Source organism: Mobula birostris, chromosome 8 (assembly GCF_030028105.1).
Source record: "Mobula birostris isolate sMobBir1 chromosome 8, sMobBir1.hap1, whole genome shotgun sequence".
NCBI lineage: Eukaryota > Metazoa > Chordata > Chondrichthyes > Myliobatiformes > Myliobatidae > Mobula > Mobula birostris.
In genome coordinates, this window is record NC_092377.1 from 125,184,587 (window position 1) to 125,201,720 (window position 17,134).

At 45.8% G+C, this 17,134-nt stretch overlaps 2 protein-coding genes and 1 pseudogene across 4 annotated transcripts in view; all 3 read right to left on the reverse strand.

The window, feature by feature from the left end:
* Positions 1 to 4,929, reverse strand: part of LOC140202312 (B-cell receptor CD22-like) — a 32,547-nt gene extending 27,618 nt beyond the window's left edge. For 2 of the 3 annotated variants that reach the window (XM_072267215.1, XM_072267213.1), the window contains exon 1: positions 4,748 to 4,929. In XM_072267215.1, the coding sequence (XP_072123316.1) occupies positions 4,748 to 4,895 (148 nt within the window). In that variant the 5' untranslated portion in view covers positions 4,896 to 4,929. The remainder of the gene's footprint in view (positions 1 to 4,747) is intronic. The other variant, XR_011887069.1, reaches the window with a different exon arrangement.
* LOC140202052 (myelin-associated glycoprotein-like) overlaps positions 1 to 17,134 on the reverse strand; it is a 565,622-nt gene that overhangs the window by 409,489 nt on the left and 138,999 nt on the right.
* The window catches only part of LOC140201967 (high affinity cGMP-specific 3',5'-cyclic phosphodiesterase 9A-like), a 173,118-nt pseudogene that overhangs the window by 134,529 nt on the left and 21,455 nt on the right, over positions 1 to 17,134 (reverse strand).

Below are 17,134 nucleotides of genomic sequence, written 5' to 3' on the forward strand. Positions count from 1 at the left end.
TTCTATCTTTCCTCTCCTTTCTATGAGTGTGTAGCTCAGATAAATATTGTGTGGAAATTTGTGACAAATATGACAATATGATATATATGTACAGTACCTGAAATACATCTTATGGAAATGTGTGTTTGATGATGAACTTCAATAAAATATAAATTACAAAATAAAGAAAGTTTAACATAAATTTATGTCCCAAGTACATATATGTCACCACATGCTACCCTGAGATTCATTTTACGGCAGCAAGAGAAGATGTAAATAAATACAATAGAATCAATGGAAAACTACGTACAAAGTCATTCAAACAACCAGTGTGCACAAGAGGACATACTGTGCATTCAACAAAGCTATTAATAATAATTAACCAAATAATAAATCCCCCTTTCCCTCCTCCTCTTCCTCCTCCCGTCCCGTCCACTCTCTCTCCCGCCTTCCCTTGTACTCTTATCCCCTCTGTCTCTCCCTCCCTCTCTCTTTGCCCCTCTCTGACAGAGGTCGCCTCGGGCAACCCCTCACATCTGCGACTGCAGCCCAAGAGCTTCTCTGGAGAAGAGGGAGAATGAGGGAGAGCAGAGAGTGAGGGAATGAGAGACACAGGAGGGAAGAGAATAGGGGAGTCAGAGACCATGAGGGTATAGAGAGAGAAGAAGGGAGGAATGGAATGAGAGAGAAAGGCAGAGAGAGAGACGAGTGAGAATGAGGGAGGGAAGGAGGAAGAAGGAACGAGACAAAGAGGTGGGGGAGAAGGTGGAAGGAGACAGAGGGGAGAGTTGGGAGGAGAGGGAGGGGAGAGGGTGGGAGGAGAGAGGGAGAGGTGTAGGAGGAGTGAGAAGGAAGGGTGGGATAGTGAGAGGGGAGAGAGTGGGAGGAGACAGAGGCGAGAGGGTGAGAGGAGAGAAAGAGGAGGGGGAGGAGAGGGAGGGGAGAGGGTAGGAGAAAAGTGGGGAGAGGTGTAGGAGGAGTGAGGGGAGAGGGTGTGGGTAGTGAGAGGGGAGAGGGTGAGAGGAGAGGGGGAGGACAGGGTGGGGCAGAGGGATGAGAGAATGTGGGGAGAGGGAGGGGAGCTGGGCTGGAAGGGGAATGTGAGGCTGGAGAGTGTGGTGGTAGAGGATAGGGAGAATGTGTGAAATGTGTCAGGAGAGGGAAAGTGGGGGACATAGGGTGGGGACACCACATGAGGGGGAGAGACAGTGCAGGGGTAGAGAGGGAGGGGAGAGTGTGGGGGAGCCACTGTACTGAAAAGATCAGGTTGGTGGGGTGGCGGGGGGAAGATAGAACAGGGCTAGAGAGGGAGGGGAGAGAGTTGGAGATCCATTGCACAGAGAAGGTTTGTTTGGTGGGGGGACAGATAGATTTATCTGTTTCCACCAGCCTCTCCGGCAGCGTCTCACACCAGAGTTGGCTGTGGACATCCCATCCTCCCCTTTACTCTCCCCTCTCCCCTCTCGAGGGTGCTAAAAGATGAGGAACTGAAACTGTCAGCAGGCAATTCGGCCCTCCCCACCATTCCTCCCTGCAGCGAGATCCCAGCTGATCAGTCCCCAGGCCCCCTGTACTAAACCTCTCCTTCATCTCCTAATTCTCTCAGTCTTGCATTTCCCCCCTGACCAAGCTCTGGGGGTTGGGGAGAGGAGAAATGTCCAAGGTTCCCCACCGCTGGGGTGAAGAAACCCCTTCCCATTCCATGCCTCTCTTATCCCTGGAGTAAACTTCCTGTATTTTTCCCTGTTAGAAAAATGAGACTCCCTCCACCCCATTCTCCTTCTGTATTCTAGGGGACCACATGTCCCAATCTAATTGATCTCTCAAAACAACTTCCCCCCACCCACCCAACACCACCGTCCCAGCAATTGGTCTGACAAATGTTCACCAGTTCCCCACCAGAAGGGAGTCTGACCTTCCTCAGTGATGGAGACCATAACAGTACATGGTGTTCCAGGGGCCATTCCCCTCTGTGGGAATAGGAGTGAGGCACTCCTCTCTATCTCCAACTGTCGACGAACACCCCCATGCTCTTTCCTCTCCTGACTGCTGTCCGTACCTGCATTAGGGCAGACAACACTCATAGATCCCTGAAAGCTGCGGGAAGGTGAGAGGGTTATTAAGAGAGCAGTCAGGGGATCGGGTTCAAGAGCTGCAAGATAATGTTGCAGCTCTATAAAACCCTGGTTGGACCACACGTGGAGTATTGTGTTCAGTTCTAGTTGGAGTATTGTGTTCAGCTCTGGATGGAGTATTGTGTTTCCTTCTGGTCATCTCATTACTCATAGAGTCATAGAGAAGTACAGCACAGAAACAGACCCTTTGGCCCATCTAGTCAGTGCTGAAACAATTTAAACTGCCTACTCCCATTGACCTGCACCAGGATCACAGCCCTCCATACCCCTACTAACCATGTACCTCTCAAAACTTCTCTTAAACGTTGAAACCGAGTTCACTACTTGCGCTGGCAGCTCATTCTACATTCTCAAGACCCTCTGAGTGAAGAAGTTTCCCCTCATGGTCCCCTTAAACTTCTCACCTTTCACCCTGAATCCATGACCTCTGGTTGTAGTCCCATCCAACCTCAGTGGAAAAAGCTGCTTGCATTTACCCAATTTATACCCCTCATAATTTTGTATACCTCTATCAAATCTTCATGGTTTTAAAGAATACAGTCCTACCTATTCAATCTTTCCTTATAACTCAGGCTTTTCAGACTCATCAATATCATTGTAAGTGTTCTCTGTACTCTTTCAAACTTGTTTACATCTTCCCCATCAGTATGTTACCAAAACTGCACACAATACAACAAATTAGGTCTCACCAATATCTTATATGAAATCAACATAACAGCTCATCTCCTCTACTCAATACATCGATTTCAGAAGTACAATGGGCCAAAAGCTTTCTTTCCGACCCTGTCTACCTGTGACGCCACGTTCAACAAGTTATGGACCTGTATTCCCAGATCCCTTTGTTTCACCACACTCCTCTGTGCCCCACCGTTCACTGTGTAAGACCTACCATGATGGGTCCTGCTGAAATGCAACACCTCACACATGTCTGCATTAAATTCCATCTCCCATTTTTCAGCTCATTTTTCCAAATGATGCAGATCGCTCTAAAAGCCACAATAGTCTTCCTCACTGTCCACTACACCCCCATTCCTGGTGTCATCTGCAAATTTTCTGATCAAGTTAACTACATTATCATCCAGATCATTGATATAGATGACAAACAACAAAGGACCCAACACCAATCCCTGTGGCATAACACTGGTTACGGGCCTCCAGTCAGAGAGACAACCCTCTACTACCACTCTCTGACTCTCTCACAAAGTCAATTTCTCATCCAGTTTGCTACCTCATCCTGAATGCTGAGTGACTAAACATTCTTGACCAACTCCCATGTGGGGCTTTGTCAAGTTCCTTATGAAGGTCCACGTAGATAACATCCAGTGCTTTCTCTTCATCCGCTTTCCTGGTAACTTTCTCAAAATCTTATAGATTAGTTAGACATGACCTACCGCACACAAAACTATGCCGACTATCCCTAATCAGTCCATGTTTTCCCATATACTTATATATCCGGTCTGTTAGAATAACTTTCCCACTGCTGATATCAGACTCATCGGTCTATCATTTCCCGGTTAATGTTAAGAGCCTTTTTTAAACAGCAGAACAACATTACCTATCTTCCAATCCTCTGACACCTCCCCTGTCAGTTATAGAAAGAATGCGTAAGCTTTATAGTGGGTGCAGAGGAGATTTACCAGGATGCTGTCTGGATTAGAGAGCATGTCTTATGAGGAGAGGTTGAATGTGCGAGAGCTTTCTCTTTGGAGTAATGGAGGATGAGAGGCGACTTGAGAGAGCTGTATAAAATAATGAGATGCATAGCTTTAAGGTGATCGGAGGATGCAAGAAGTTTTTTTTCACAGAGTGTTATGAGTGCATGGAACACACCATCAGAGTGGTGGTAGAGATAGATACATTAGCATAATTTCAGAGAGTCTCAGACAGTTAAATGCACGAAAGAGAAACGGAGGTTATTTATGTTGGAGGGAAGGGTTACAATAATATTGGAGTAAGTTAAAATAATGGCACAATATCGTGGGATAAAGGGCTATAGTGTGTTGTCATGTTCGATGCTCTATGCTCTGTGTTCTGTGTTGGCTGTAACAGCCGAACCTCAGGACTCTGGTGACTCACAGTCCCTCACCATTAAATGTTAGTGTTACATTTTTTTCTCTCTCACTCTCTCTCTCTGGGGATGACCTCGCTACCTCCCACCGGACTTTCCTTTGCCCTCCTTTCTTGATCCCTACAAATTGTTCTCACCACCCTCCCAGCATCACGTCAGCCACAAGCTTGGGGATATGACAGACGATCCTCCCGGGTGTAACTCGTGAAGTGGCTCTGTTCGATCCCACATCTAATACAAGCACAATGTTCTCTGTCCATTAATCCCCAAACACACACCTCCTGCATGTTCTAATTCTGCTGAACGATCATTCGATTTTAAGCTTTGTACACTTCAACCACTACTGTTTGCCCTTGCACAATTCTGGTTGTAAAAACACCAAACAGAAAACTCCAAGAAACTTAGCTGAACTTGGCTCCCCTTTCCTAAATCCCTGTCGATGATGAGGTAACTTTGCAAGTACCAACAGAAGCCAGAGTTAAATTAGTAACAGAGTCACCCCACCTCTCCCCCCATCCCACGCGCAATCATGCCTCCCCTCAACCCCAACTGTCACGTTTCTCACCGGCAGCCTGAGATTGGATTCGCCTCTTCCTGATCTGATTCGGGCAAACGGAGGCGAGAAATGTTGGCTTTAACTTGCTGTGGGATCCAGAAGGGTTATATGGATTGAGGGTTGGGGGGGAGTACTTCCTCCGTGTGGGAGGAATCATGGAAATCCCTCCTCCTGGTGGTTAGAGGCACAGAGACATGTGGCAGGGTTGGAAGGCAGTGTGGAAGTGAGATATCAGAAGGCTGTTCCTGTTACACTTTCAACTTGACAGATACAGTGGTATGCAAAAGTTTGGGCACTCCTGGTCAAAATTTTTGTTACTGCGAATAGCTAAGCGAGTAAAAGATGAATTGATTTCCAAAAAGTATAAAGTTAAAGATAACACATTTCTTTAATATTTTAAGCAAGAAAACTTTATTACTTCCATCTTTTACAGTTTCAAAATAACAAAAAAGGAAAAGGGCCCGAAGCAAAGGTTTGGACACCTTGCATGGTAGTACTTAGTAACATCCACTTTAGCAAGTATCACAGCTTGCAAACACTTTTTGTAGCAAGATAAGTCTTTCACTTCTTGTTTGGGGGATTTTGGCCCATTCTACCTTGCAAAAGGCTTCTACTTCTGTGAGATTCTTGGGCCGTCTTGCATGCACTGCTCTTTTGAGGTCTATCTACAGATTCTCGATGATCTTTAGGTCAGGCGACTGTGAAGGCCATGGCAAAACCTTCAGCTTGTGTCTCCTGAGGTAGTTTTGTGGGTTTTCAGGTGTGTTTAGGTTTATTATCCTGTTGTAGAAGCCATCCTCTTTTCATCTTTGGCTTTTTTACAGACAGTGTGCTGTTTGCTTCCAGAATTTGCTGGTATTTAATTGAATTAATTCTTCCCTCTACCAGTGAAATGTTCCCTGTGCCACTGGCTGCAACACAAGCCCAAAGCATGATCAATCCACCCCCAAGCTTAACAGTTGGAGAGAGGTTCTTTTCATGAAATTTTTCACCCTTTTTTCTCCAAACGTACCTTTGCTCATTGCGGACAAAAAGTTCTATTCAAAAAGTTCAAAGGAACATCTAAGCAAGCCTGATGCATTTTGGAAACAAGTCCTGTGGATTGATGAAGTTAAAATAGAACTTTTTGGCCGCAATGAGCAAAAGGGGTGGATGGATTGTGTTGCAGCCATTGGCACGGGAATCATTTACTGGTAGAAGGAAGAATGAATACAATTAAATGCCGAAAATTCTGGAAGCAAACATCACACCGCCTGTAAAAAAGCCAAAGATGAAAAGACGATGTCTTCTACAACACGATAGTGAACCTAAACACACCTCAAAGTCCACAATGGACGACCTCAAGAGGCACAAGCTGAAGGTTTTGCCATGTTCCTCTCAGTCCCCTGACCTAAACATCATCGAGAATCTGTGGATAGACCTCAAACGAGCAGTGCATGCAAGACGGCCCAAGAATCACACAGAACTAGAACCCTTTTTACAAGGAGGAATGGGCGAAAATCCCCCAAACAAGAATTAAAAGACTCTTAGCTGGCTACAAAAAGCGTTTACAAGCTGTGATATTTGCCAAAGGGGGTGTTACTGAGTACTGCCATGCAGAATGCCCAAACTTTTGCTTCGGGCCCCTTTCCTTTTTTGTGATTTTGAAACTGTAAAAGATGGAAATAAAAAAGTTTTCTTGCTTAAAATATTAAAGAAATATATTATGGTTAACTTCATGCCTTTTGGAAATCAGTTCATCTTTTACTCGCTTGGCTATTGACAGTAACAGAGATTTTGACCAGGAGTGCCCAGACTTTTGCATGCCACTGTACAAATGAACATGCATAGTTTGATCATGGGTGGGGATACTCTCTGCTCTGCTGACTCTGCTTCATATTTTCCATCTCCTGTGGTGGTAAACAAGTCTACACACACTTTCAGTACCTTAAATCACTCCCCTGCTCAACAATATTCCCCCCACAACACAATTCTGAGGAACCACCATCTTTCCGCATTCCCCCATCCAGCAGGTCTGGAATTTGCAATGATGATCCACAAACAAGGAAGGGGGAGGGTGGGGAGGAAGGTGGATCTGAAAGTTCAAAGTAACGTTTATTTTCAGAGTACATACATTTCACCACCTACAACTGAGATTCTTTTTCTGCAGGCATACTTAGAAAATCTATAGAACAGTAACTGTAAACGGCAAATCCTTTGCTTGCATTTTCAGAAACAGCTTTATTTCTATCTTTGATATCTCCTTTTTCCCCTTTCAGGTTCCTTTGAAGACCCTGACCTGGAGTTACACTCTGACTTCGGTTCTTTGCTGGAACATGACCTGTTCACGGGGCCTCATGACCGGCCACTTTTTGATATGCCAAGGACGCGGACTAGAAGACAGGTGCACCTTCAGGGTGCTGGATTTTCGTGGCTCTGGAGGTGGGCTGCTGCTGACTGATGTGTCATGAGAGAACAAGAGGTACAGATCTCGGAAAAAGCGATGCAACAGACCTTTAACACCAAAAATCTGAGAGTTGTTTTGTTATGTCTCCCCTCTCGCTGTTAAATGGGGACACCTCTTTTTCCCTTTTTAGGGACAGAGAGACCAGGTGGTATGTCAAATACTGGGTGAACGAGTAGTCTTTGGGCTACTGCAAGTCTGTGTCTTTCTTGATGCATTTTTGCATGCTTGAGGGCTCGCTGAGTGGTGTCAATGTTTTTTTGCTGGTGGGGGAGGGAGAGGTGGACATTGCCTTACTGCTGATTGTGGGGGGGAGAGGGGAGCTTGGGGGCCTTTTCGGTTCTAACATTTTACTGTCATTCATTTATTACGGCATTCCTCTGTTTCTGTGGATGTTTGTGAAGAAAACTAATTTCAGGATGCATATTGTATACATTTCTCTGACATTAAATGTACCTACTCAAACCTATCGAAACAGGATCTCTGTAAATTGTTAACATCAGGATCTGTAAACTGTCAACAAACTGTGCAAATGCAGATATAAATAAATAGTAATAAATTGTGAGCATAAACTAAGCAGATAATTGTGTCCTTAAATGAGTGCAGTTCGAGTCTGGTGGTTGAGGGGGAGTAACTGTTCTTGAATCTAGTGGTGTGAGCCCTGAGGCTCTTGTACCTTCTACCTGTTGGCAGCAGCGAGAAAAGAACATGGCCTGTGTGGTGAGGATCTTTAATGATGGAGACTGCTTTTCTACGGCAACATTTCACGTAGATGTGCTCGGTGGTTGGGAGGGTTTTACCAGTGATGTACCGGGCTGGATCCACATGATCCATCGGCTTTTCTGCTCAAAGGCATTGGTGTTCCAAGGGCATCTAAGTGCTTACCGAGTGGGCTGCTGTGTCCTATTTGGTGTTATGAAGTTTCAAAGTACATTTATTATCAAAGAATGTATAAATTATACAACCTCGAGATTTGTTAGAGTTGCGCTCAACCAGGGAAATAGAGAGTGTCCCTTCACCCTCCTGACTTGTGGAAGGTGGGGAGATGGGCCAGGGTATGTGGTTATTGAGTAACTCCACCCAGGGAGGTGGGGAGTGTCCCATTACATTCCTGACCCCTGTCAATGTCACTCTCCATGGGACCTCCAGTGTCTGACCTGCCCCGATAGCCACAGTGTTTCTGCGGTTGGTCTGGTTGTGTTCCTGGTCAGTGGTGATAGCACAACCCCCAGGATGAGGAGGGTGGGAGGATCTGAGTGAAGTGAACACCACTGAGTGACAGGAGATGGTGGTGTCAGAGACAGTCACAGGAGATCTGTGGGGTGCTGTCTACTGATCAGATATTGTCTGGACACCATCTGGATCTCACTACATACAGGGATAGGAAGGGTTGTCCAAATTATTTTATCACAAACACCGGCCAGCACAGGGACAGCACTGATCCCCATGGGCTCTCCGTGCTTCTCAGCCAAGGGTAAGCAGTGGCTAGAAGATGATGGGTGGATCAGGGAAGCAGAAAGGGTCTCTCTCAGAAAAGGAGGATGTGGATGATGAAACTAAGCCACACTTTCCACGCGCCATCACGATGTTGGGTCAAGAGGGAGAGAAGGTGGTACAAGGCAACATGAGTTCAGACCAGACTGACCTCCAGTTCTACAGGGGGAAGCAGAGATCCCTGCCCTCCTGTAATGCTGGACATCTGAGAGCAGACACCTTCAGGCTCTGGGTGGGGATGGAGAGCGGCCCACCATAACACCGCCCACAGTGTCCTTCTGATACACAAGCAGAATAAGCGGGACAAAGTCAGTGTCCTGTCCCAGGTGAAACTTCCAGCTCCGAACCCCCAGTAACTGGGTGGGTCATGTCATTCCAGAGAAAATGGGGAAAGTGTATGGGAAGGAAGGAGTCACAGAGACAGTGAAGGGTGCAGGGCCTGGAGGGGTCTCAGAGACAGGGAGGGTGGAGGTGTGTAGGGGCTGGAGAGGGTCACAGGGGCAGGGAGAGGTGCAGGGGCCGGAACAGGTCACAGATGATAAGGGGTCTAAGAATGGGGGGGGGGGGGGGTGAGTCACAGAGATGGAGGGGTGAAGGTGCCAGTGGAGTTTAGAGAAAAAGAGAGTGTGTGAGGTTTAAGATTTGGGTTCTGCCCTCTTCCACATTGACCATCTCCTCCTGGGGGAAGTGAAATTGTGCTCACATGAGTCCTGCTGCCTTTGTTAATTTCCTTCTTTGAATAAAGTTATAAATATACTTATAACTTGGTGTCAGCAAGCTGTGACTTCTGTACAAGGCTTTCTGCTGACTCTTGTTACACTGGTTCATTCAAGCCAGCACCCTTTCCACAATAATTTGATCCGCAGTGAACAAATGCTTTCATTAAACTCTGGCAAACGTACATACCAGACCTCACTGAGGGTGGAAAGGGTAAATGGCCTCTGTTTCCTGAGTGTCAACATCTCAGACCATCTATTCTGGATCCAGGACCATGATTAATCAAGTACAAAGTTCAGAGTACATGTATTCTCAAAGTGTGTATACAGTATACAACCTTGAGTTTTGTCTACCTGCAGGTAGCCACGAAACAGAGAAACGGACTTGCCCTTCCCTAGCCAATCTTTTCCACCAATTCACAAACCTCTGGCTAAAGAAATTAAAGAGATGTCTGTTTTACAGGGACATCCTCATGCTCTGAGGGTATTCCCTCTGTTCCTGGACTTTCCTAGTATTGGAAACTTCCTCTCCACATCTCCTCTACCTCGGGCCACTCTAGGTCTTTCAGGAGGTTTTAAAGAGATCCCACACAACCCCTATCCAGCACCATTCTCTTAAACTCCAGCAGTACAGGGCGAAAAACATCAAAACCCTCTCGTACATTAACCCTTCCATGCCCAGGATCATTCTTGTATCACTCCTCCAGATCCTCTCAAATACCGGGATATGATTTCTTAGATATAGGCCTAAAGCTGCTCACAATGTTCCAAATGCAGTCTGACCGATGTCTTATAAAGCCTCAACATTACATCTATGCTTGTATATTCTGATCCCCTCGAAATGAGTGCTAACATTGCACTTGCCTTCCTTACCACCAACTCAACCTGCAAATTATCCTTCAGGGAAACCTGCACGAGGACTCCCAAGTCCCTTTGCAACTCTCATTTCAGAATTCTGCAAAAGACTGTACTGTTGAAGTCTAACAGAGTCTTATAATTTTTACAGTCTTACTATAAATGTCTCTGATTTTTCACAGCATTCTGCAGCATTTTCCAATATCCAAGGTATCCTGCCTGTGTCGTTACAGGATTTGTGGTACTTGGAGCTTTGTACATAGAGAGAGTTGGTGAATTGCTCAATGGTGGGAATCAGAGTGATTGTAGATGGTTGTGTATCAGACTAGAGAATTGTGACTAATTGTTCTCCCCAGAGCTCAGTGCTGGCACACTTGTTATTTGTCATCTACAGTACTGTGCAAACGTCTTGGGCACCGAGACTTTCTGTATGTTTTCAGATGCTTTCGCCTACACAAAATCCTGATCTCAACGTCATGAGGATGTGCGGGATTTTCTGCACACAGAAGCAAGTGAGACAGCCAAAGTTGGCAGACGAACTGTGGCAAGTTCTCCAACATGCTAAGAACAGCCAGCCAGCCAATGTTCTGATAAAACTGCATGACACTGTACATAAGAGAATTGGTGCAGTTTTAAAAGCAAACTGTGGTCACACTAAATATTGATTGGTTCACTGCTCTTTATATTAATTTTTGATATTTAGAAACATTTTATTTTATTGTTTTTGAAAGCATCTTTGTTTTACTTATTTCAACATGTGCCTAAGAGGAAGTCATGGAGAGATTGTCTACAGAGTCTCTGTGGGTGGAGTTAGGAATAGGAAGGGGTCAGTAACTCTACTGGGTGTTTTTTAAAGACCACCCAATAGTAACAGGCACATCGAGGAGCATACAGGGAGACAGAATCTGGAACAGAGTAATAATTATAGAGATGTTATGGTGGGATTTAAATTTCCCAAATATTGATTGGTATTTCCCTAGAGTGAAGGGTTTAGAAGGGGTGGAGTGTGTTAGGTCTGTACACAAAGGTTTCTTGACACAATATGTAGATAAGTCTACAAGAGGAGAGGCAGTACTTGATCTGATATTGGGAAATGAACCTGGTCAGGTGTCAGGTCTTTCAATGGGAGAGCATTTTGGAGATAGTGATCACAATTCTATCTCCTTTAACATAGCATTGGAGAGGGATAGGAACAGACAAGTTAGGAAAACGTTTAATTAGAGTAAGGGGAAAAATGAGGCTATAAGGCAAGAAATTGGAAGCATAAATTGGAAACAGATGTTCTCAGGGAAATGTATAGAAGAAATGTGGCAAATGTTCAGGGGATATTTGTGTGGAGTTCTGCGTAGATACGTTCCAAGGATACAGGGAAAGGATGGTAGGGTACAGGAACCGTGGTGTACACAGGCTGTTGTAAATCTAGTCAAGAAGAAAAGAAAAGCTTACAAAAGGTTCAAAAAACTAGGTAATAATAGAGATCTGGAAGATTATAAGTCTAGCAGGAAGGAGCTTAAGAATGAAATTAGGAGAACCAGAAGGGGCCATGAGAAGGACTTGCTGGAAAACTCCAAACCAATCTACAAGTATGTTAAGAGCAAGAGGATAAGATGTGAGAGAATAGGCCCAATCAAGTGTGACAGTGGAAAAGTGTATTTGGAGCTGGAGGAGATGGCAGATGTTCTTAATGAATACTTTGCTTCAGTATTCACTACGGAAAGGGATCTTAGCGATTGTAGGGATGACTTGCAGCGCACTGAGAAGCTTGAGCATGTAGATGTTAAGGAAGAGGACGTGCTGGAATTTTGGAAATCATCAAGTTAGATAAGTCACCGGGACCGGATAGGATGTACCCCAGGCTACTATGGGAAGTGAGGGAAGAGCCTCTGGTGACGATCTTAGCATCATCAATGAGGACGAGAGTGTTGCAATGGGCGACAGGGAAGTGGACCCAAGAGCAGGACACAGGCATGGAGACCTGACACGGAGACAGATTTGGACATGACTTGGAGTTGGACTCGGACTTGGCTGCACCGGAACACGGAGCGGGCCTTCGACTTGAGATCAATTGGACTGGAACACAGAGCCAGGACTCGGGACTGGACTGGACCGGAACACAGAGCCGGGACTCAGGACAGGACTGGACCAGAAGACAGAGCCGGGACTCGAGACCGGACTGGACCAGAACACAGAGCCGGGACTCGGGACCGGAACACGGAGCGGGCCTTGGACTCGGGACCGGATTGGACCGGAACACAGAGCTGGGGCTCAGGACCGGACTGGACCAGAACACAGAGCCGGGACTTGGGACCGGACTGGACCAGAACACAGAGTCAGGCCTTGGACTTGACAAGAACACAAAATACTCAACACTGATTTGCGGCAAACGGCCGGACCTACTCAGCTGGAAACGAGACGTCTAAACCAAACAACAGCAGACAATACGTATCTTGACACGAAGTAACTCATGAAGTGGCAAACAGCCGCCAATCACTCAGCTGGACACAAAGAGACAGAATTCCCAACTCGGAGCAGCGGCAAACGTCTGGACCCACTCAGTAGGCTCGGCATGCTCTAGACTCCACCCAGGAGCAGCGGACGGCAGGCTCTGGACTCGACCCATTCTCAGTGGCTCAGAACAAGCATAGCCGTACTGCTGAGGTGACAGTCCCTTATTCGTGGCGGCTCAGAAGTTGGTCCCTCATCCATGGTGGCTCTGAATATGGTCCCTCATTCGTAGCGGCTGGGAACATTGATCGCCGCCCTAGCTACGGTGCTGAACCAGCAGCGAACCAGAGTCTTTATGCTGCCGGTTCGAATGAGGATCAGGTGTCCTAATCAAGGGGCCCAGTGGAATACGGGAAAAGGAAATTAACTGAAATGAGTAGTTAACTGTCCCTGACGCCAGCCCCCTAGGCCTGAGTCAATGTAATGGTAGCAGTAGTTAATGAACCGGACAACGACAGAGAGATGATCCGGAGGATTGGAAGGTTGTGGATATTGTTCCATTTTTCAAGAAAGGGAGTAGGGATAACCCAGGAAATTCTAGGCCAGTTAGCTTTACTTCAGTGGTTGGTAAGTTGATGGAGAAGATCCTGAGAGGCAGGAGTTATGAACATTTGGAGAGACATAATATGATAAGGAATGGTCAGAATGGCTTTGTCAAAGGCAAGTCGTGCCTTACAAGCCAGGTTGAATTTTTTGACTAAACACATTGATGAATGTAGAGCCATAGATGTAGTTTATATGGATTTTAGCAAGACATTTGATTAGGTACTCCATGCAAGGCTTATTGAGAAAGTAAGGAAGCATGGGAACCAAGGGTATATTGCTTTGTAGATCCAGAACTGGCTTGCACACAGGTGGCAAAAAGTGGTTGTAGAGGGGTAGTATTCTTCATGGATGCCGATGACCAGTGGTGTGCCTCAGTGATCTGTTCTGGGACCCCGACTCTTTGTGATTTTCACAAATGACCTGGATGAGGACGTGAAGGGATGGGTTAGTAAATTTGCTGAAGACACAAAGTTTGGTGGAGTTGTGGATAGTGTGGAGGGCTGTCAGATGTTACAGTGGGACATTGATAGGATGCAAAACTGGAGTTCAACACAGATAAGTGTGAGGTAGTTCATTTTGTTAAGTCAAATACGAAAGTAGAATATAGCATTAATGGTAAGACTCTTGGCAGTGTGGAGGATCAGAGGGATCTTGGGGTCTGAGTCTATAGGACATTCAAAGCTGCTACACAGGTTTCTCTGTGATTAAGAAGGCATACGGTGCATTGGTCTTCATCAATCAAGGGATGAGCTTAAGAGCTGAGCGGTAATGTTGCAGCTAGACAGGAGCCTGGTCAGACCCCACTTGGAGTACTGTGCTCAATTCTGGTCGTCTCACTACAGGAAGGACGTGGAAACCATGGAAAGGGTGCAGAGAGATTTACAGGGATGTTGTCTGGATTGGGGAACATACTAACTTATGAGAATAGGTTGAATGAACTCTGCCTTTTCTCCTTGGAGTGATGGAGGATGAGAGGTAACCTGACAGAGATGTACAAGATATTGAGAGGCATTGGTCTTTCAATGAAAAGTCAGAGGCTTTTTCCCAGGGCTGAAATGGCTGGTGCAAGAGGGTATATATTTAAGGTGCTTGGGAGTAGTACAGAGGAGATGTCAGGGGTAGTTTTTTTTAATGCAGAGAGTGGTGAGTGCGTGGAATGGGCTGCTTGCAGCAGTGGTGGAGGCAGAAATGATAGGGGCTGTTAAGAGACTCCTGGATAGGTACATGCAGCTAAGAAAAATAGGGCTATGGGTAAGCCTAGGTAGTTCTAAGGTAGGGACATGTTTGGCACAGCTTTGTGGGCTGAAGGGCCTGTATTGTGCTGTAGGTTTTCTATGTTTCTATGTTACTAAGATTTTTGCATGGTACTGTACATCAACAGTTTGGATGAGAACGTGCAAGATATGGTGAAGAAGTTTGCAGATGACACTTAAAGAGGTGGTGAAGTCGACAGTGAAGAAGATGTCAGGATTTACAGGGGGATCTTGATCAGTTGGATAATTAGACTGACAAATGACAAATGGAGTTTAATTTGGATAAGAGTAAGGTGTTACAATTTGAGAAATCAAATGAGGTCAGTGAACGGTCGGGCTCCGGGAAGCTGGATGTGGAAATACAGGTACATTGTTCCCTGAATGTGATGACTGTGCAGACTGGATGGTGAAGAAGGGATTTGGCATGCCGGCCTTCATCAGTCAGGGCAGTGGGCACAGGAATTGTAATTTTGTGATTACAGAAAGCAAAGGAAAGATTAGTTGTATTTTGGCATACGTACATCGACACATTGAATTTTAGTGAAGAGCATCATTTGTGTCAACGACCAACACAGTCCGAGGGTAGAGTGGGGGCAGCTCACTATCTGAGACATGAGGGACTGAGTTATAAGGAGGGGCTGAACAGGCTGGGACTTATTGGGACTTATTGAGATTGAAGTTGCGAGTGAAGAGATCTAACAGGAACCTGAGGTGACCATTTTCACCCAGAGTATGGTCTGTACATGAAACAAGCTACCAGAAAAAATGGTTGAGGCAGGTAAATTAACAGCATTTCAGAGGGAAATAGACTGACAGTGGGCAAATAGGATGAGATGACATGGATATCTTCACTGGCATGGGCTTGTCAAGACAAAGGGTTTGCTTCTGAGTCATGTGAATCTATGTTCAGTATAATGACAATTCTTTCTTTTCTATTTTACCTGTTTCCAAAGGAGGGTTCTTCAGTAATTACAGCATCACTTTGTTATGATACTAATTATTCCATGATTTTTACTGTTTAGACCAATCTCAGTCATCTCTATTCCACCATTGCAAGAAATCCTCCACTGCACCCGTGGATAGCACATTCTGCTTGCTCAGGGACCTTCTGGTACAGATGGCAACCCCAAAAGAGGGGCAGGTAGTTGGCTCGAGCAGGACCCTCGACCATCTGCTGCCAGACCTGTGAATAGCCACCTCGCCAAGCCCAGGAGCAGGCTGACCAGGAGATGACAATCTGACCCATCCCCACCCACTGCACCGGATGTCACAACCACGGATTCGGCAGTGCAGCAGACACGGCAATTGCACTTGTGAATATACACGTGTCAGCTAATTATTATTTCATTGTGATCGTATTTAGCTCCATTCATTCCGTTGTAGCAAGGCTTCGCTGCCTGCTTGCATTCTGCTTTGCCTGAGAAATTGGACTGTCGAGTCAACTGCCTCTGAAAGCGAGCGGTATTTGTTTTATTCTTAGTTGTTCTTTTCATCTGCAGTGTAAGCTTCATTTTCCATTTGAGAGTTTTAATTAATGGCCCTGTTTGGCCTCGAGTTTATCGTTTTCTTTTCCCTTTAACACTGTTCGCATTAAAGTCTGTGAATTATCGACCTGCTTCAGTATCTCTCACTCCGCACTTGGGCCATTATCCGCACCTGGTATCACCGGGTGACCGAAGATGAGAAACCTCGGGCCGGTGTGCAGCCGGTACCTGAGGAGCAGCTCCTTGAAGTAGTTAAAAGAGAATCATTACATTCCTTGATGTTCTATGTCTCTAATATTTATGGTACTCAATGCAGAGTGCTGACGATATTTACAGAGCTAAGTGTCGTGTGTCCACAAGATTTACATATTGCCGTGTGTGCAGAATACTTATGGTACAGAGCGCTCTAATCCACAATATTTGCAATACTCATTATTGTGAGTTCCATAATATTGACAGTGTCCTACCGGCCGACAATATTTACGATACCAGAACTGTATTCCACAACATTTACGGTACCCAATGCCGTTAATATTGTGGTCAACAAGCCGGCTGCTGTTGTCATGGTATCAGATGCGAATGATCCCGAGTTCGAATCCGGCCGGCACTTTGTACGCTTTCTATCCGTACTGGGCTGGGTTGAAACAACAATCAAATGCGACAGAAACGGGGAATGTGCCGCCCGATGCGCCGCAAAGCACGAAAAGGAACAACATCAGGGAGTTATGTCGCAGCTGTTTAAAACTAGTCAAGCCACACTTGGAGTATTGTATTCATTCCTGCTCGCCCAGTATAGGAAGGATTTGAAGAAGGTGCAGAAGATGTTCACCAGGATGCTGCCTGGATTAGAGAGGATGAGAACAACAGGAATTCTGCAGATGCTGGAAATTCAAGCAACACACATCAAAGTTGCTGGTGAACGCAGCAGGCCAGGCAGCATCTCTAGGAAGAGGTATAGTCGACGTTTCAGGCCGAGACCCTTCGTCAGGACTAACTGAAGGAAGAGTTAGTAAGAGATTTGAAAGTGGGAGGAGGAGATCCAAAATGACAGGAGAAGACAGGAGGGGGAGGGACAGAGCCAAGAGCTGGACAGGTGATTG